General features: G+C 39.8%; 1 protein-coding gene across 1 annotated transcript in view; it reads right to left on the reverse strand.

The window, feature by feature from the left end:
• Adss2 (adenylosuccinate synthase 2) overlaps positions 1 to 21,205 on the reverse strand; it is a 31,492-nt gene extending 10,287 nt beyond the window's left edge. The window contains exons 1-7 of the mRNA XM_041635459.1: positions 20,778 to 21,205; positions 9,495 to 9,597; positions 8,859 to 8,927; positions 7,509 to 7,559; positions 1,852 to 1,918; positions 1,467 to 1,574; positions 647 to 728 (exon numbers count right to left, since the gene is read on the reverse strand). Coding sequence (XP_041491393.1) covers positions 647 to 728; positions 1,467 to 1,574; positions 1,852 to 1,918; positions 7,509 to 7,559; positions 8,859 to 8,927; positions 9,495 to 9,597; positions 20,778 to 20,960 — 663 coding nt within the window. The 5' untranslated portion in view covers positions 20,961 to 21,205. The remainder of the gene's footprint in view (positions 1 to 646; positions 729 to 1,466; positions 1,575 to 1,851; positions 1,919 to 7,508; positions 7,560 to 8,858; positions 8,928 to 9,494; positions 9,598 to 20,777) is intronic.
• Between the last annotated feature and the right edge of the window lie 1,028 nt (positions 21,206 to 22,233).

The following is a 22,233-nucleotide window of genomic DNA, read 5'->3' on the forward strand; positions in this document are numbered from 1 at the left end:
GGGATTACAGGCAAAGGCCACCACACTCAATTTATCAGAATCATAAACAGACCTATTCCAGAATGACATACGATATGTAGATTCTTACTCAGTCCTGGTAGCAGTATTAATATTTTTATCAGGCATATAGAAAATTTACCAATGATTGAAACCTTCTGCTAACTCAGGCACCCACAACAGTTACCATTTGTGGGCTTCTTATGTGGCCAGTAAAGTTATGTATCAGAAATAAATGCTGAAGAAACTGACTGTTTACCAACCATAAACACACTGACTTTACTCTGCCTCTTTCTTTACAGATCCACACTTCAACAGTCATGCATAGCTTCTTCATAATCCAAATCTGAACTACCTTCTGTTCAAAATTCTCCAATAGCTTTCCACTGTCTTCTGAATAAAAGCTAAGTTTCCTGCAGGTGTTCCTGTGACCTACGATCTGGCTATTTTCAATAAATACCATTTCCTTTTCCCATCCAACATTCCATTTAGACCAAACTGTGTGACATTATACAAACATGCTATGTCCAAGAATGACTTGCAAATTCTTTCACAAGTTAATACACAAAGCTGGAGTGCACAAAAAACCTAAATGTCAGTCTGGTAAATCAGTATTTAAGAGCACATCACTGAGCTAAGAAAGCATTACCTTAAGTTTCTGTAATTCACCTTCAATGTCTATTTCCAAAGTAGGGTATATAGATTTGTACTGGTTAGCTAGAACTTTGAACCTGAGAAAGAAACAGATCATCATGGCATTAACTATCTTAAAGTATACTTCAAATAATATGTTCAAGTTATTTCTATGCTTTGTAAATGGTCTCAAAAGCAAAATAGTTCTGAAACTGAAAATACTTTTTGAGAAAATTTAAAAAGGAGATAAGCATACAAATAAATTATATTTATTCATAATAAGTATAAGTTTTTACATTGAAAAAAATATAATTAAAGTGATATGTACAGTTGGAGAAAGGATAGAATACCTAAAATATGAAAATAGAAAAGATAAAACGCATTCTACTGTGTAAAAAAATGAAAGGGGATGGTCTATATGATACTCAAACACTAGACTCTGGACTTTTCAGTATAGTTGCCTGCCAATGCAAACAAACAACCACATTTCCATGGAGACTGTACCATAGACATAGAGACTACGTCACTGTAGCACCTCTAGTTTTGAAGATGTGCACACAATAATCTACCGAGACCTGGGAAGACGTAATGGGGTCCCTGAATCCTAGGACATGGTGAGTAGTACATCAGTACTACCATACAGGGGACACTTCCTTTCAAAGAAAACCAAGTCACACGTCAGTCCTTAAAAACAACATAGCTCTATCTTAGGTAATCATTTTTACATCACCATTAGGTTATTTTTCCATGAAGTTAATCTGAATACTGATGCTTCAATTTTGTACTTCATTTTAAAATGTTTTTTTTTTTTAATTTTGAAAAAACAAGTCTGTTACCTCTCAGAGAAGCCATCAAAGTCAGAAACAAGATCACACATTCGAAGTCCACTCCGAGCGGCTTTGGAGGAATACACTGGGCCGATGCCCTTTTTTGTGGTACCCAAACTTAAAAACAAACCAAAACAAGTTTCAAGTTACAGAGGGAAGATGTAAGTCTTCAGCCAGATCTTTCCAAAGAAGAAAGTTACATAACTTTATTATTTATGCAATTTCCTGCAAGTTTACTTACGTAATCTAACTGATTTTCTCTGAAACCTAAGTAAAATATTCTTACCTATTCTGAATTTTGTTTTGTTTATCTCTGGCTCACATTTATTTCTATATAAGGAAGTGCTCAAACTACACAATTAAACAGATATATATATTTATGTATATAGCATACTTTTTTCCTGCTTGTTCTTGTCTCTGCTGTTCCTGGATACCATCAGCTGCTTGGTGAAAATCAAATACTGAAAAGAAATCAAACAAATCACAGTTGTCATTGAAAAAAAGATAACATACAGACTAAAAATAGTCTATTTCAAATCACTAAAACCAGAAATCTTTCCAACCTTGTTTATGACAAATTATACTGTTATATTCCTAAAGTCCTATGGCAGCTTACACTTGTAATTTCAGCACTAAACAGGTTGTGGCAGGACAAGTGTGAGGACAGCCTAGATCACAGAGTGTTTCAAAAAGAAGAAAAAGCGGGGAAGAAAGCTAACTTTAGAATATCCTTACCTGATGAGCATCCTAGAACTCACTGTTAATAACCAGGCTGACCTCAAACTCAAGATCTCTGCCTCCTCAGAGCTGGAATTAAAGGCATGCAACACCAACACCCAGCCAAAGATAATCCTTTTTTCCTTCTACATCTTCAAGTCTGGACTCTAGGAGGAGTCTAGAGATCACTTTGACACCTCCTCTTTCTTCCTCCCTAGTCCCAAACTTCCATCACCTTTCACTAAAGCTACACTCTAACCTGTGCACCTTTCCACTCTTGAACATGGAATTCAAATTATTTAATGCATCCAAAAATTTCTTGCAAAGACACAAATAACTCATTGCATCCCTGTCTATGAACTTAATGTTTTTCCACAACTCCTAAAGAAAAACTCTGATATGGCAAACACTCTTCTGCTCACATCAGCACCCTTGCAGTCCTGTGCAATGTGCCTCTGTGCACCTATATGCACATTCGCATCCCCTGACAATACCCTGAGCAGTAGGATGGATGACGACAGTTTGCTAGTTAATTTCTGCACCAGCAAATGCTCAAATAATTACTGACTCACTACATAAACAGCTCACAGGCAGGCAGGCCTAGGGTTTTATTCTATGAACTTCTAACTAAAGTTTATTTACTTGTTTTTTTTTTCTTAAAACATACCATAATTTTATAGTTAACAGACCACAAAAACAGTTTTAGGTATACAATTCAGTGATTTTATCATAGTATGCCAGGATTTCTTTTTATCAATTATGTTATTATTTCCAAATAAATTATTAAATAAAACGACTGATTTCTCAGAATTAGGGAAGCATTTTGTTTGTTTTTTTCCAAGACAGTTTCTCTGTGTAACCCTGGCTGTCCTCAAACTCAGACTCCCTGTTCTTGCCTAACCAGTACTAGGATTAGCGATGCGCACCACTATGAGCATTAGAAGATACACGCTAGTTATATAGAAATTATAAAATTTTGATAAAACCTGGACTGAAATTGTATTCTCACAATCCTTAACCTCCAAAGCTATGCAGAAAGCGTTGTTCCCCTCATCTCCTGCTTTTGAGACACTGCAGAAACTACAAGGGCAGCTCCACCCAAAGCCCTGCTTAGCAAGGTTAACACCTTTGTATAATCACCTGTGCTGACATTTTGTTTGTGATCTAATAAATAAAGCTTACCTGAAGATCAAAATGTAGAGTTAGCCACTAGCTAGACATAGAGGCCAGGCAGTGGTGGCACACACCTTTAATACCAGCACTCAGGAGACAGAGATTGTTGAGTTCAAGGCCACCCTGGCTACTTGAGATTGACCTAGTCTAAAAGAAAAACAGAGCCAGGCTGTGGTAGATTTAATCCCAGTACTTGGGAGTCACACTCCTTTAATCCCAGCACTAGGGGGGTAGAGACAGGAAAAGGATATGGCTGGGCCTAGAGAGAAGACTATAAGGCAGGAGGAGACAGGAGCTTAGTCTATTCAGTCTGAGGATTCATAGAGACAGAATCTTGCCCCCTTTGGTCTGAGGATTTAGTAGAAGTAAAAAGACTCTCTAGTGGCTGGATCCTTTACTTCTCTTATCTTTCAGCATTTACCTTGATATCTGACTCTGGGTTTGAATTATTAAGAACAATTAGAATTCACCAGTTTTCTCTCTGGGATGTCTTGTGAGAGTTTTGAAATTTTTGTATATTACAGATCCTGAATCTGCAGTGTGTGAATCAATATATGTCTCAGCACCACACAAGTAGGTAAAAGAGTATCCTTAAAATTATATTGGAATATTACACAGCAAATGATAGCTATAAGAATGTCACAGTAAGCCGGGCAGTGGTGGCACACGCCTTTAATCCCAGCATTTGGAAGGCAGAGGCAGGGGGGGGGGATCTCTGTGAGTTCAAGGCCAGCCTGGTCTATAAGAGCTAGTTCTAGGGGGCTGGAGAGATGGCTCAGAGGTTAAGAGAACTGACTGACTGTTGTTCAGGAGGTCCTGAATTCAATTTCCAGCAACCACATGATGGCTCACACCCAATCTATAATGAGATCTGGTGCCCAGAACACTATATACATAATAAATAAAAAAAAAAAGAGCTAGTTCTAGGAGAGGCTCCAAAGCCACAGAGAAACCCTGTCTCAAACAACAACAACTACAAAACCCAAACAAGAAAAAAAAAAAACACAAGAAAGAATGTCACAGTAATGCTATTTTTAATAAACTAATATTGGAAAAACTCAATTTTCATTAATGGTAGGGAATAAAAGATTTGGTATATTCTTAATAGGTAACAATTTTTAAAAAGAAAAATTTTGCTTCAAGTAGCAATAACAATAGAATTGTAACAATTATAGCAGAATGTTCAGTGGAGGCCAGATGCAAAAGACAGTATAAATTATAGTTTTAAGTAAAGTTCCAAATGACAGAACTAATCTATAAGATAAGTATGGGCTATGGTAACCTTTGACCAAAGGGAATAATAAAAGTCATCAGAGTAATTTTTTCCAGGACTTGGAAGACTATATCATTGGATTGTGTATGTTTTTATGAATTCTAGCGTTTCATGTTGTTCTTCAAACTACCATCATATGATTAGTGTGGTCATGCTTCTATCCTGTTGCGCAGACAGTAACTTTTCTAAATCATTTCAGGGATCAGAATTAGTCTTAAGAGTTGTTTCATTAAACCCCAATTTAGCAAGGCAGTTATAAAACAACTGAGATATTAGAATATTCCATACAATTTCTTCTGCATAAAAACATTTGCATTTAAAACTTTCCATTACCAGAAGTTAAAAAGGCAACTAGAAAACCACAAATAAATGGGTAACAGAACAGTTGAACTGTATTTTCAAAAATTAATTTAGCAACCTGACACAAAGTTATTGCTTTCCTAGGCCTCAGGAAGCTATTAGTATATCAGAACAATGACTTTCACAGTGATGTTTTAATGCCTTTCAATTACTTTTTTTTAAAATATTTATTTATTATGTATACAATATTCTGTCTGTGTGTATGCCTGCAGGCCAGAAGAGGGCACCAGACCTCATTACAGATGGTTGTGAGCCACCATGTGGTTGCTGGGAATTGAACTCAGGACCTTTGGAAGAGCAGCTCTTACCCTCTGAGCCATCTCTCCAGCCCCCCTTTCAATTACTTTTGATTACTCTTTTTGAAGTTGTTTTGAATATTGCTTCTGTTTCCCACAGAAGTCTAGACATTGAAGAAAAGAAAAACCATCTTGAGAATTTATTCTAATTTTTAAAACAAGGTTACTGTACATCCTTAGCGGTTTCATTAGTAAAAACATAGTTCTAGGTAAATTTGGCTGAGTTTCACTAATCTAAGTATTTCATACTGGTAATTACTCAGCACTTTCTACCACTGAACTACACTACCAGTGCTATACTTCAGCTTTATTAACACAAAGATATAATGCATTCAATGTAACCCACAATACAGCTAATGCCTTCTTGGCTTGCTTTCCCGTGCCGCATCTCCGTTGGGCTTCACTTCTCAGGGAATCCTCCTGGGCACTAAGATGCTCCCACTACCTCTTCAAATCACCTGCTTCTACTTAGGACTATTTTCCTAACACCCAGCCTCACCTTGAAACTTAGCACTCTGTGCCATGACATTCATGATATATTTATCTTACATATTGTTACATACTTACATATTAAAGGATTTTTTTTAATAATGTCTTTTCTAAGACTCTTGCACCTTCAGTATCTAGCACAAGGCAGGTACTCAACAGAAGATAAAGGACAGACATCAGCAACTCTGCACTTGGGATGCTTAGAATGTTTAAGTCGCCTGCTCATTTTTCAGTTCTTATTACAAACTACAACAGTAGGGCAGGACAGAAGATGATGTGAAAAAAAAATTCTACATTAAGTTGCTTAAATTTTTTGATTTAAAAAAATCTTAGCCAGGCAGTAAGTAGTGGCATGCATCTTTAATCCCAGCACTCAGGAGGCAGAAGCAGGTAGAATTTTGAGTTTGAGGCCAGTCTGGTGTTCAGAGCAAGTTCCAGGGTGGCAAGAGCTACACAGAGAAACCCTGTTTTCAAAAACCAAAAATAAAACGAAAACAAAACAAAACCTCTTAGTCTCTTAGACTTAGTCATTATTTTCTGTGTGTTTTGCCTGCATGTGTGCTTAGTTCCCAGAGGTAAGAAGAGGGGATTGGATCCCCTGCAAGTGGAGTTCCATGTGGTATGAACCACCATGTGGGGTTCAGTATCAAACCCAGGATCTCAGCAAAGTAATGAATACTCCTAACCTCCTGAGCCATCTCTTCAGCCCTGCTTAAGTATTTCTAAAACTGTATAGCATCTTTATCATTTTAAAATTTCTTTAAAACTATTGACATTGTATTAAGCTTACACCACAATGTTGACATGAAATACATGACAACAGCAGAAGACCGGACAAGCAGGTGGAAGTGTGCTAGTGTCAGAGCCTCTGGGAGTCGGTCCCATAGCAGCCTGTTAGACAGAAGGGCGAGAGGATCACACACTTCAGGCCAGACTGGAATATACAGAGTCCCAGTCCAGTCTGGCAATGCAGCAAGACTGAGTCAAAGCCAAAAGGAAAGAAGGGTCTTTCTGACACTTTGCACCGTCTACCCCAGCCCCTCCTTTCACCCTGGCAGTCTAAAGCACTAAAGTAATTTCCCCAATACGCAACCTGCATTCTCAGACAAAGTGATGAACTTAAAACATTTGTATAGAGAACCCTACTTTGAGTTTTTGAAAATATCCAAGTATTCTAAATGTGGTATATAGTCATACCAATAGCTTTTTGAAGTACCAAGTATAGAATAAGGATAAGCAGGCCACTAAAAACAAATCATACAGTATACTAGTGAAATAAAAATGCTCAACAATAGCACAAAATTGCTCTTTACAGATCTATAGATTAAGAACCTTATGGTGAACAACGTAATAGAAAAAAGGACATTCATTTAAAAAACAACTGTATGCTAATTCAGTATAGTTTTCTTCAAAAGGTTTTTTTTTTCTTTTTTTTTTTTTTGAGACAAGGTTTCTTTGTAGTTTTGGAGCCTATTCCGGAACTAACTCTTGTAGACCAGGATGGCCTTGAACTCAGAGATCCACCTGCCTCTGCCTCCGCCTAGGATTAAAGGTGTGTACCATCTCTCTCTCTCTCTCTCTCACACACACACACACACACACACACACACACACACGATCTTGTGCATTTTACTTCAACTACAATCCATAAACGAACATAAGAGTCAATTCATTTCTAAATGCCTTCACTTGATACATTTGATTAAAGGGCAGTTATAAATAAATACAATATGGCCTCCATACCAATATGAGCTCTGTCCGATATGATTAGCCTTTTTTCCCAGCCATCTAGACCTAGGAGAGAAAAGATACACTTTATCAAACATTTTGTTTTTTTTTAAGATTTAATTTCTTTATGAATAGAATGTTTTATAAAAGAGTGTTTTTACTAAAGCATTCATGTTTGTATCTTTACTTCTGCATGGGAAGATGCATGGAGCTTATCAAGGCTGTCACTGTCTTTCTTAACATCCAAGCTCATTCATGCTCTAATCTCCAAGTATTTTGTTCTAAACTTCCTATCTCAAGGCAGCCACACTCACATGAATACTCCTAAGAACCCCAAAAGCAAAGTGCAGGAAAATATTTTTCTGGACATAGGTGTGGAGATTGGGTACATACCATTTGGAAATTTAAGAGAAGGAAATTGGTTTTAATAATGGCACCCTTCCTTCCCAAGAGAGAGTTACAAAGAAATGTGACTAGACAAAACAATGATTTCTCCAGAGTATTGGAGAATACTAGACACAGGATACAGAATGATAATGAAATAGATGCAGGGCCCCATGGAACTATGAGCTGTTTGCATTCATACCTGGGTTCCATCATTCAATAAACAAGGGGAAATGACTGTTGGAACAGACAAAACAAATTCAAACAGGTAGTTTACTTTATATTACCAAATTAATAAATTATACATGTTCTCAGGATAAACTGCTCTCAAAACTAACATCTGGATATAAAAATCAGGTTTAGGAGCTAGGAAAGTTGCCCAATGATACAGCACTTGCCTATCATGTACAGGCACCTAGCTTCAATCCCCAATACAAAAAAGTTTCAAACATAAAAAAAAAAAAATAATAAAAATTAAAGCCAGTTTGTACTAGCGCAGACCCTTAATCCCAGCACTAGGAAGAACAGAAGCAGGCAGATCTCTTGAGTTAGAGGCCAGCCTGCTCTACAGAGTGAGTTCTAGGACAGATAAGGCTATACAAAGAAACCCTACCACAAAAAAACTAAGAATAAATAAAACTGACAATATCCACAATTTGAATTTTATAGATTAAGGGGTGGTCTCTCCAGCAGAGCACTAAAGGTGCTATACTCAAGGACAAACCAAAACTAGTAAACTCTCCCACAGTTGTTTTTGACATGTAAAAATGTATTCTAAGTTGGTATAGGAGACAGTCTAAGGAAAACATTGCAAAGAAACAAAAAAAAGTGGATTCAGCAAATAAGGTGCAGACTCATTATTACTCAGTGTGATGAGTCATACACAGAAAAGGGTGCACGGCAAGACTAGTCAATGAGATGAAGAAATGAGAACACATTTAATGAAAATAACACATTACAGTTAAACTCGTTCATTCATACCTCTTCCCTTTTGAACATTTTTCTCCGCTTCTTCAAACAATCCAGGAAGATGAATTACCACACCATTTCCTAAAAGAAACAAACAATCCTCCACCTTAAACACCTGTAATTATAATATAGACATATATATAAATGTTAAAATGTAGACATATATAATAATCATCTATTTTGAACAGAACAAGTTACATTTATTAACAAGTCATTGCATTTTATTAAGGAATTACCAGCTAACAGTGCAGATGGACCATGGTCTAGACCAATGTCTTTCAGAAGCACACACTGCTGTGGTCACAAAATCAGTTTAGTGTACTATGAGCACTAAACAATGAAATACAAATCATCAGATTATTATTTCTAAGAATTTAGAATGAACTATTTCGTAGTTCTTGTCATAGTTAAGTCTTTGGAGAACTGACCTGATGATCAGAGCTTCTTTATGGAATAAAGACTACAACACGCACAGATCCTTGCAAAGTGACACCCTGGGACCCAAGCAGCCTGGTGGCTCTGTCCTATAAGGTATCTTGGCCAACATTAGTGATGTGGCAAGGACCCTTTGGTTGGTAAAAGTGATGTCAGTTTTGATACTGAAAATATACCATTACTGTCCCAAAGAGGTTCAGTTTAAACACTCACCAATGAAGGCAGTCACATTTGGGTTAATTATTCCGCTAGGTAAAAGATGAAAGTCATATTCCACAGAATCTACAACAACTGTGTGGCCAGCATTATTTCCTCCCTGAAACAAAATAAAGGAAGAAATTGAGCCTGATAATAAATATGGCAAATAGCTTAACTAACTAATTCCTATTTAGATGGCAATATAACCCAAGGAAATCCAAATGTCTGCCATATATATAATTTACTAAAAAAAAAAAAAAATCATTTGGTTCTTTCCATGCTACAGTACACTTGAGGGATTACTCTGAAAGGAACAAGAAATTGATGAATTCAGGTTTCTGGAGATACAGGAAGTCACATAACTTTTAAGAGAGGAAGGGTAGCTGGGCGGTGGTGGCGCACGCCTTTAATCACAGCACTTGGGAGGCGGAGGCAGGAGGATCCAGGACAGGCTCCAAAACCAGAGAAACCCTGTCTCAAAATACAAAAACAAAAACAAAAACAAAAAAAAAAAAAAGAGGAAGGGTAAAAGCTCAATCCACTTAGTTTGTAGGTATCTCTGGCCCTATATAGGGCATGGATCAGTCCAATTATTCCTATCATTGCATACCCACTGTACTAAGTTTCTAGCTTATGTATTTTGGCTATATTCACTCACTTTCTTTACCTCCTCTTCCCCACCCAGTTCCTTTTTCCAAATCATCAATTTTCATGTTTCTAGACTATTATATATGCAAATAATGCCATTTCATTCTTCTTTATGGATGAATAAACTATCTGTTGACAGATAACTACATTTGTTTATTTAATAATGTTAAAGACCATTCCACAACCTTGCAAATAAAACCATTTAATTCTTTTATATTCTTTTTAGCTGTACATACAATAATTAAACAGGTCCCACAATGAAAGCGATTTGAGTTGTTTCCAGTTTTCTGTCATTATAAGCAATACTGCCATAAACTTCTTGGTATATATTATTACACTCATAACAATTTATCACCATTCTGGTAGAACCCTAAAACATACATTACATTCCAAAAGCATGTTATTTATTGTAAGTTAGTGTTTTTGAACTAACACAACTTTTATCTGGATTTTTCATCTCTTTAGCCCACAGGCCAATCATTCTTTCTAAAAATCATAAGTTTTGTGCTTCAGAAAACGTCTCAATGTCAGGAAAAACAGATCTCTTAAAATATGAAGCACATTAAAATTTCCTAGTTCCCCCCCCAAATTCTAACTTGTCATTACTAAAATTGTTTAATTCTAAATTGTTATTATTAAATTTAATAAATATTTACTAAATGTTCAATGTATTGGTAACTTTGAGACAAATGATCAGTTCCTTATTCTAGGTTGAACATTCTTTCCTAATTCACAAAACCCCCTAGCCTGAAACGCTGTATCACACAATCCGATAGTGGAAAATTCCACACCATGAAGCTTCTATCCCATGCACAAATTAAAAGCCTGAAATCTGAAACACTTGTGGGTCACAAACATTGAAATATAAAAATGCAGAATGCTCATTTTTAAAAATCCAGCTGTTAAGTATGAAGTAAATTAGGTTCTCAATACCTCTTAAACAAATCACTTAGATTAAAAGGAGATAAGATTCATCCTATGCAGGAAAATCCTTCCATTTTTTAGTTAGTATCCTTCCAATAACTAAATGCCACTCATCTGAATTCTCTTTGAATGCTTTGTCACCTAAAACAATGCATTTGCAGCTGGGCGGTGGTGGCACACGCCTTTAATCCCAGCACTTGGTAGGCAGAAGCAGGCAGATCTCTGAGTTCAAAGCCAGCCTGGTCTACAAGAGCTAGTTCCAGGGGCTGGAGAGATGGCTCAGAGGTTAAGAGCATTGCCTGCTCTTCCAAAGGTCCTGAGTTCAATTCCCACATGGTGGCTCATAACCATCTGCAATGTGGTCTGGTGCCCTCTTCTGGCCTGCGTGTATTACACACAGACAGAATATTGTATACATAATAAATAAATATTTAAAAAAAAAAAAAAGAGCTAGTTCCAGGACAGGCTCCGAAGCTACAGAGAAACCCTGTCTCGAAAAACCAAAGAAAAGAAAATGCATTTGCTGAGCTGTGAAAACTTCTTCATCAGTGGTTTAAATTTGTTTACACTGTTTACAGAAGATTACCAGATATCAAAGACTCTTATTTTCAATTTCTGTGTAATTTTGCAAACTGTACAATGTGTGGGTATGAGTCTTTTCCAGTTCAAAAGAATAAATGTTTATAAATGTCAAAAGAAAAAAAAAAGTCCATCCTGTGTTGTGGTGCACTCCTATAATCCTAGCCCAAGGCAGGAAGAGACAGAAATTAAGTCATCCTCAGCTACAGTAGCGAGTCTGAGGTCAGCCTGAGCTACACAAGACCCTGTCTCAAAAGTGACCCTCAGTCCATGATTTGTTTAAAGAACTGCCTTACTATAATTATTACATAAAAATGTTTGTGTTGTGTAACAAAAGCCTGCTTTCTTAGCTAATGTTTCACCATGTCAGGTAGTAATGACAACAATCACAGTTATGGATGAAAACTGGCATATACATTTTTAAAGCCAGATGGTTATGAATAATAATTAAGGAAGATGAATTAGTTTATTCCTTAAGTTTGTCCAAGTTAATATGCAATTTGGGCCGGAAAGTTCAATAATAAAAGACCAGAAGTCACATGCCGCAAAGCTTGCTCACTGAAATACTAGCCACCATTTTTAAATTGTCAGTTCAATTTAAATATTTAAGTTTAGCTGTATGTGAGAATATGGTGAAAATATCCAGAATAATCTTGGATTTCCTTAAGTGCCATTCAGGGGAAACTGAAATATAAAAAATTAATCTTAAAACACAGTAAGGTGGAAAGAAACAGTAAACAAGATCTCCTGAAACTGAAAAACTTCTGTAAAGCAAAGGACAGTCAAGAAGACAAAATGATAGGCTACAGAATGGGAAAAGATCTTCACTAACTCCACATCAGACAGAGGTCTGATCTCCAAAATATATGAAGAATGGAAGAAATGGGACACCAAAAGATCACATAATCTAATAAAAAAAAATGGAGTACAGACATAAACAGAGAACTCTCAACAGAGGAGTCTCAAATGGCTGAAAGACACTTAAGGAAATGTTCAACATCCTTAGTCATCAGAGAAATGCAAATCAAAACATCCACCTGTAAGAATGGCCAAGATCAAAAACACTGATGAAAACTTATGCTGGAGAGGTTGTGGGGAAAAGGGAACACTCCTCCATTGCTGGTGGGAGTGAGTGTGGCGATTTCTCAGAAAATTAAGGAACAACCTTCCTCAAGACCCAGCAATACCAAAGGACAATCGTACCACAAGGACATGTGCTCAACTATGTTCATAGTAGCATTGTTTGTCATAGCCACTACCTGGAAACAACTTACCTGCTCCTCATTCTGGCACACTCATCTTTAGTGATAACAATTTTTTTTCCTAGACACCTGCCTTCTCATCTCCCCCAAGGAACAGATAGATACCTGCCATCTCCGGGATGACAGTTCATGGGATGCCTTTCCAGCCACACCTCTCACTAAATGTGGACACCTGGCTCTCCCCTTCCCCACACCCGCAGGAAGTAGCCAGATTTGAGTCTACGCCCTTTTTCCCCAAAGAGATCCTAAATGTTTGTCATAATTACCATTCCAATTTTCTGTCACCCCTATATCCAGAGTCTGGAATGTCAAGTTGGGAGCATAGGCCCCTGACCCTTGTATCCCTGCCCCAGGCCTGGTCTGGACTCCAAATCCCAGTAGGCCTGGTCCCAGGGTATTTAAGTGATCGCCCCAAAGAAGAACATGTGGTCTCCCTTTCTTCCTCCTGGGGGTCAGGTTCACGTGCTTCCCGGTTCTTCCTTGGGGTCACCCGAGAGCGCAGATCTCCCATTAAACCTGGATATTTCTTAATTTGGCTTGTTTTGATTTGGCTTGATTGGGAATTTTTGCGTGGGCAGGGAGCTCGTGTTAAATATTCCTGAACATGGGATGTACTCATTCATATTTGGTTTCTAGCTATAAATAAAGGACATTGAGCCTATAATTCGTGATCCTAGAGAAGCTAAATAAGAAGGTGAACCCAAAGAAAAACATATAGACATCCTCCTGGATATTAACCTTCATCAAGCGATGAAAGGAGAGAGTCCCACATTGGAGCACCAGACTATAACCAGGAGCAAAAGGAGAGAAAGCACGAGCAAGGAACTCAGGGCCATGAGGGGTGCACCCACACACTGAGACAATGGGGATGTTCTTTCAGGAACTCATCAAGGCCAGCTGGCCTGGGTCTGAAAAAGCCTGGGATAAAACCAGACTCGCTGAACATAGCGGACAATGAGGACTGCTGAGAAGTCAAGAACAATGGCACTGGGTTTTTTGATCCTACTGCATGTACTGGCTTTGTGGGAGCCTAAGCTGTTTGGATGTTCACCTTACTAGACCTGGAAGAGGTGGGAGGTCCTTGAACTCCCCACAGGGCAGGGAACCCGGTCTGCTCTTCGGGGAGGGGGAGTTGATTGGGGGAGGGGGAGGGATATGGGAGGCGGTGGCGGGGAAGAGACAGAAATCTTTAATAAATAAATAAATAAATAAATGAATAAATAAATAAATAAAATACTCCTAACGGTACCCAGTTAGTAGAACTGTTTGGGAAGGATTGGGAGGTGTGGTCTTGGGGGGGATTTGCCACTGAAGCAAACTTAGAGGTTAATAATAGAGTATGACTCCTATTATTCTCTGCTTCATGGTTGAGGATCAATGTGAGCTCTCAGCTGGTTCTCCACTCTGCCATCATGGCTCTTAACTCTCTGAAACTACAAGACAAAATTTATGTTTTGGCCACGGCATGATGGCAGCAATAGGAAAGTAACAAGGACAGAAATTGGTACCAGTGAGTGGACTGCTGCTGTGACAGACCATGTGCTTTTGGAAGAAAGTGGGAAGACTTTGCAACTTTGGCCTAGGAAAACAGTTGGATGCTGTGAGCAGAGCTTAATGGGTCATCCTAGTAGAATCCTGTTGAGAGCTATAGACTGTATGTGGAGGCCCAGCTCAAGAGGTTCCAGGGGCAAACAATAACAGCAACTGAGCTAGAGAACATTCTTGTGAAACTTTGGCAAAGAATATGGCTGCTTTTTCCCTTCTACTAAGAATTTGCCTGAGGCTAAATTGAAAAGTAATGGACTCTAAAACCATAAACCAAATTAAACGCTTTTTCTTACAAGTTGCCTTAGTCATGGTGTTTTATCACAGCAATAAAGTAACTAAGGCAGCTGGACAGATAGCTCAGCAGCTAAGAGTATTTGTTCTTGCAGAGGACCTAGGTTCAAGTCTCAGTACCCACGCAGCTGCTCACAACCATCTAGAACTCCAGCTCTAAGGGGTCCAATGACCTCTTCTAACCTCCACAGGCATCAATCAGAAACGCAAGTGATATACAATCATACATGCAGACAAAGCACTTATATTAATAAAGTAACAACTCTAAAAAGAATTTAATTAATATCTTAGGCAAGCATGATGACAAAAGCCTACAACCTCAGCATTCAGGAGATCGAGCCAAGAGGATCATTAAATCCCAGGCCAGCCTGAGCCACAGAGTGAAACTGACTCAAAAAATAAGCAAGAATAAATATTTAAGTTAAGCTTCGTAATAATTTGGATATCACATCACAGAGCTGTGCAAAAACTAAACATTAGGGCTGAGAGATGGCTCAGAGGTTAAGAGCACTGACTGCTCTTCCAGAGGTCCTGAGTTCAATTCCCAGCAACCACATGGTGGCTCACAACCATCTATAATGAGATCTGGTGCCCTCTTCTGGCCTGCAGGGATACATGCAGGCAGATGTTGTGTACATACATAATTAACAAATAAATCTTTAAAAAAAAAAACAAAACTAAACATTATAACAAAACAAAAAACCTCAGAAAAATTCCACGTTTTCAAAGCAAAAAAAGCAAAGTTTCCAATGAATCATTTTTTGCCTTTACAAAAATACATAGGTAATTTTCACTGATTTTTTTTTAGAATTGAAATAATAATTTGACTCCAAAAAACATTTGTTCCAGAAAAGAAGAGTCTATAGTACAGTAGACTGTTGAAAAACATTTTATGAACAATAACAATCCCAAATTTTCTGGTGTTTTCTTCTGTCTTGTATTCCCATACTGATTTGGGATTCCCCTCTATCTGCTAAGAATATGTCTTATTACTATTGATTAATAAAGAAGCTATTTCAGCCAATCGTTAGCAGAGTAAAGTCAGGCAGGAAATCAGAACAGAGACAGGTAGGCGGAGTCAAAGAGACACCATGTAGCTGCTGAAGGAGAAAGACACCAGAATGGGCCACAGCCTCATGGTGATACACAGATTAACAGAAATGGGTTAATTTAAGATATAAGAGTTAGCCAGGATTATGCCTAAGCCATTGGCCAAGCAGTGTTGAAATTAATATAGGTTATATTATTTAGGTCTGGGTGTCCAGGTAACAAATGAGCAGTCTCCTACGACACCACACAAAATTAATTTCAGGTCAGCATTAAGAGTATATTCAACTCCCCTTATTTCCCCTTACTTTACAAATTGAAGTAAACATGCCCCTGGCCACAGCACTGATCCAGACAAACAGTAATCCAACCTGAGCCAGTCAGCATCAGAAAGCCAGGATTTAATGTGCTAGAACCCATGAAATGCTGCTGAGATAGATCCCAGAAGCAGCCCTGGCCACTCTCCTCCTCCAGACAAATCCTGACTTTGCTTATTACAGTTTCTTTCCATTGTCTGTAACAAAGAAACAGGAAACAAGACCATTACAACAAGGTAAGTATACCCTTGCTCTCAATGTTCACATCTTGCTCTAGCAATAAAAATATAAATAAGATTAAATGCTGAATTTTAATAACATCTCTATGGTGTCCAGGACAATACTTTTAAAGCATGGCACTGCAGGATATAGGGATGCAATAACAATACTTAGTCATCTTGTTCTCAGATTTTCCATGAATACCCTTTCTCCCTAACTGGATCTTAAAGAACTCAGAAGACAAATGTTTTGGGTTTTTTTTTTCTTTCTATTCTCTAAAACCAGAACCCACCAAGATCAATTTTACACTATAAGTTCAAACCAAATATTGTTGATATATCTAAGTGTCTAATTTTGAAGTTATAAAGGTTCTGGGGAAGTTTAAAAGGCAAGGGTGGGTGTGATGGGGGGAGAGAGGGAAGAGATGGGGACGGGGACTGGGACAGGACTGGCTAGACTAAAAGGGAATGAAATCAAACCCGCAAAAATGACTCTATTCTTAATGTATTAGACCTTTCTATTCCCTCAAGTTACTCCCCTCTTTTTAAACCTTTAAGTAAGTTCCTGCTGTGATGGAGATGAAGGCAACCTCTTGGGGGTGTTATGAACATAAAATAATGGCATTTTCTTTTACAACAGCAAAAGCCCAAGTGCCAAGGAAACAATTTCATGTACAAGTCCTAGAGGCTCTCTCTTTTCAGAGTCCCATAGGAAACAGTCTGGCTCTCTGTCTTTATGGCTTGAATACGTGGCCAGTATTATGATCAACAGGGCTCCAAATGAAAGAAGGAATGAATGGGGTTCCCACTATAAATTACAAAGTCACAGGGTCTCAGACCCATGCCCTTGTCTAATGTTCAAACTTAAGAACCTGGTAGTTTGAGTCAAAGGTTACTACTATCAGATACTTTCTTGGTACTGAAACTTCACTTTTCCAGATGAACTTTTTCACCAAATCTAACACACCTGTCAACCTGTAACAATAACCACCCTTTTAATCACTAATTTCAATTACAAAGTTGACTATTAAGTTACTAGTAGAACACTGATTAAACTATTCAACATAACCAGATATACTAGATAAAAAAAATACATAAAGGTATCTATCTGCATTATTTTTTAGCAAAGACATCCAAATGCTTGGGCAATCGTTGGAGAGTTGAAGACATTCACCATTGTGGTCATTTTCAGTTTCAGACACACAAATGTGAAAATGATGACAGTCTCAGGTTTTGTTTCCTACCTTAAATTTCTGTTACGAAACAATTCACAATGAAAGCAGGAAACAGCACTGCCTTGAAAGGTCTTAGTTAAGAAGTGTGGACTCTAAGCACCAAATTCCAGCATCTAGTTTTACCTAGGCAAACTACTGCTGCCAAGGTAACCAAGATCTTGCTTTCTCTAAGACCACTAAATAAGGCTGGTACAAACACCTCCAGTACGGTCTCTCTGTAGTTTCTACTCAACAAAATAAAGGAAGCAAATATACTACTTATCGGGGGAGAACAGTAATAGGTTTACTAACAAGCTACTTCTGTGCTATATCCTGTTTCCACATGCTACCTAACCTTCCTCAGCCCTGCCCTGGCAACAAATCCGTTTACACAGCAGTGGTTTCCTAGACTAGGAGTTTCTTGTGGGCACAGGCTCAGACAGTCTGGCATTTCCACTGCAGACCTCAGTGTTGTCCTGTAGTTATAAAATAGGTGTTTCCTGGATGAATCATCAGTCTGTAGCTGGTCCTCTACTTACTCTCCTTTCCATTAAAAAAAAAAAATTGATTTAAAACTAAAGGCAGCACAGCAGTGATGATCATCCCTTGATTCAAGTCCTATACATGTATTTATGAGTCTAGAGTGCCTACACATTTATAAATAACTATCTATGATCCTGAATTGGAAGACAGGCCTTAAGTGCTCCAATGACAAAATATCATTAGCTTTGCACCTACTTTCCCCCAAAATGTATCTTATCATTAAATTATTAATACTAAAAAGTATAGTAGTTAGGAAACATCACTCATCCCCTTCTCCCCTTTAAAACTAGATTTCAAGCTACATTTTATATGTGAAAGAATTATTTTGTGATTCTATTTGAAATATGGATACATTTAAATATACATATACAAAACACTCTGGAGAAATGGTGTGTAACAATAACAAGGGATACATTTTATTACTATAAACCTCTTTTAAGGTATACTTGACTAGCAGCTGAACAAAATGGTAGATCTCATACAACACTTTCATATAGGTGTCTCATGCACTTTGCTCATATTCGTCAGCCTCTTTGACCCAATCCCCTTTCTCTTCCCATTCTATTTTCAAGAATTTTTTAGGATTCTTTGGATGAGAATACAAGCTATATTTGTTTTTCTAAATCTGAGTTATTAATATAATGTTCTCCAATCCCACCATTCACCTATAAATGACAATTTTCTTCTTGATGGCTAACACTCCACTTGTCAAATAAACTCAAATTGGTCCAGGCTCAACATTTCTTTCCTACAACTGGCTGTCTCCATTCTCTATACATTCCACTGTCTTCAGAGTTACAACCTAGAACTAATGTCATTAAGTAGATACTGAGTTACTAGTGCTAGTCAAATAAGCTACAGTTACCAAGATGAACCACAAAAGAGAAATGCTAGAGGGTCCCACTGGCACGGGGCACTTGTAAGGCAGAGGTAGGTGAGGTCGATCTCCGAGTTTTAAGTCACCCTGGTCTACATGCAGGGCTACACGGAGAAACCCCGTCTTGAAAACAAAAAACAAAACCCAAAAAGAAATGTTTAAGCCTACTTTTTATCTACTTGCAGTTAATGAGAATAGTAAGAATCCTAATGATGGGCTCTTAAGTCACACAAGAAAAAAATGTAAGGATCATGTGAGTAGTAAGTTTATAAGTGTGGAAGTTTGACTGATCACTTATTTCTCCACTAGCCTCAGGTAACTCCCCAATCATATCTCTGGGCATTCCAAAGGCATCAGATCAGCCTGATACATGACCTCCCTAAGAACACTTTCTTGGTAACATAATAACACCTCAGTCTACAAACTGATCCTATAACTTTTTAAAGGTACATTATACTGAGAACCTTTTGGATAAATACAACGGCTACAACCTTGGAATCTACAATACGGCTGGACCTGTCTGTGATCTATTTCCGTAGGCCTCAAACCCACTCTTCTAACCACCAAGAGTTTAGGCACTTTCCTAAGTCTTCAATCCTGCGTACAAGACCTGATTTTAAACACGAAATGGTAAAGGCTTTCCTTTGGAGCACTTCCTATGGCAACGTGAGTCAGAATACCACGCCAACCCCTTTCAAGGCACCATTAAATATGCATGCTGCCAGACAAGGTGCAGGAACAGAAACAAGTGAAAAGGAAGAATGGGTGGGAACGCCATAGTTAATGCCACGGTTAGCTCGGCTAAGAAACAGACAGGGTACGTTTCTGCACTCATTAAAAAGGAAGATGGCCCAAGCCACAGCGTCTAGCTTTTTACACACCTGCTTCTGCATGGGATTCAATTTTAGGCAGAAAGCTTTCCCCCAGGTCCCTCGCCTAACCTAGACCAACTGCGTATCAAGACACAAAAACATGCACATTCAGGAAAAAGAGATATTCTTACAACCTAAACATGCCGCCGTCAACTGCAAACACTACATCTTCTTTTGAACACGGGTATGTTCATCTATTTTGAACTCTGAAGCCAGGAGATAGTTTTCTGAGAGCCTTTACAAAGGCCTCGCCTCTAGGCTGCTTCAAAGCAAAACAAATAGGAGAAAAGAAGAAAAAAAAAGCTAACATTGAAAACCACGTGTCTCCGGGTAGGAAGCACTCGATTTCCCGAAAGTCAACTTTTTATGTTACCGGAACATTGTAAATATTTCTAAATATCCAATTTGAAATCTGTATCTACTTGCTCACACTCATGGATTCCTTCTTTAGGGTCCAATGAGTAAAAAAAGATCTCCCATTAATATAATTTAAGGGATACAAAGGGGAAGAAAAAAAAAAAAAAGAGGACCCAAACAGTCCCAAAGCTCCGCTGCGGAATCTGATGTCAACAAAGTGGACCGAAGGAGGAGCGGTTCTGCGTGCCGGGGCCTGCAGGTGGGGCAGTCTCGGTTTCTGGATATTGAGGGAAAGGACCCTCCTTCGGCCGCCCCGGTGGGTGGGCCTCGCCCGGTCCTCACCGGGTCAGAGCGGGAGTCGGGAGCAGGCCTCGGGCGGCAGCCCCCTCCACTTCGCCCCCAGCGAACCGCCCGTCCGGTCCCCAGACCCCAAAATGCTGCTCAAGCGTCGCACATCCTCCAGGTTCCTCCAGAGTCACCTGGAGCGCCACCCGAGACTCCAGGGCAGGGGCTCCCCCGCAGCTCCCGGGCCAAGGGGCGCAGCTCAAGGTGACACCTCACCGCGCCCGGGCGTCCCCCGGCAGGGCCCGGCTCGTCTCACCTGGCAGCGGCAGACGATGTCGGCGTCCTGCGCCAGCAGATCCACCACCTTCCCTTTGCCCTCGTCGCCCCACTGCGCGCCCAGCACCACCGTCACCCGGTTCCCTCCGGGCGGCGCCCTGGGGCGGCCGCAGTCGCCGTTGGGCAGGGAGGCGGCGGCCGGGTTGCTCTCTGAGATCGACATGGCTCCGGTCAGGCCAGAGGAGCCTTGAGGAGACGCGGCGGGCGAGCAGAGCGTGAAGCCAACTGCTTTGCGGCCGCCAGCCACATGCGGAGGAAGAAGGAGCCAGAGGCCGGCCCCGCCCCCGCCCCGCGGGCCACCACCCTCCCTCCAGGCCCCGCCCCGCGCACCGCCGCCCGCTCAGGGCGGGACCACTTCGCGCAGGCCGGAGCCGCAGCACCGCCCGCAGGCACCGCGGCCTCAACTGCCGCCACCCCAGGGCCGAGGCCACACCCCCTCCTCCGGCCTGGCGCGCGACTCAGCCGCGAACCGCGCGAGAGCGGCGAGCGGGGGGCGGGGCTAAGGGAGCTCCGCCCTCGCAGCCCGCCCACCGGGCCCCTCCTGGGGCTTTCAAACTCCAGAGGCGCGGAGGGCCGTGAGGGCCGTGAGGGGCATGAGGAGTGTGGGACTACAGCTCCCAACATGCAGTGCTGCGAGGCGGCCGAGGAATGGCGCCGTGCTGTCACGGACTGTCGGTCTTGGTGTGTGAAAGCCAGTTTTGTTGTCTGTTTAAAGACTTGGTTTAGCTAAGGGAGGAAATACCCTTACAAAGCACAAACGGAAATACAAAAAAAAAAAAAACACGGAAGCTGGAACGGAGCCGAGTGCGTTTAGAACTTGACAAAGGGGCTAAAGTGCTAGCTCAAAAGCAGTGAAAGTGGAGGACTTTAGGAAATCGAGAGATAAGTCCTGACTCTTCTCATTTTGCAGTACCTGAGGCACAGAGATGAGTCAATTGCCCACGTCATATCCGTAATGCACCTGGGTTTTTTTAATCTCCACAACCATATTTTATAAAGTAAAATACATCCTTTCTACAGAAGAATTTCGCTCTGCCCGCCCTACCCCCTTTACCCGCCCACTTTTTCCCTCTGGAAGTGTTGGAAATCAAATCCAGAACCTTGTAATTTGAGCCGAATACTCTACCACTGAGTTATTCCCCATAGCCTTCACACTTTTATGTAGGACTTAACGTGCTCTAATGAGGCTCGAAATGGTACCTTGAGCATTTTCTTTTTTTTCTTTTTCTTTGTTTTTTTATACCACTTTATTCCAACCTGAGCACCTCAATATAAAACTAAACACTGGTGAACTGTTTTCCTTACTAATTTTGAGTTACTGTAAAATGTACAAGTTCTGCTAGCAGATCAACACTTAAATAGATTAAATCATCTGGCACATGGTAGATTTCATATAATGAAAATACCTAAAATAATTAGTGCAATATACTGATCAA

Source organism: Microtus oregoni, unplaced genomic scaffold (genome assembly GCF_018167655.1).
Source record: "Microtus oregoni isolate MIOR12 unplaced genomic scaffold, Mior012 000047F_ref0000412, whole genome shotgun sequence".
Lineage (NCBI taxonomy): Eukaryota > Metazoa > Chordata > Mammalia > Rodentia > Cricetidae > Microtus > Microtus oregoni.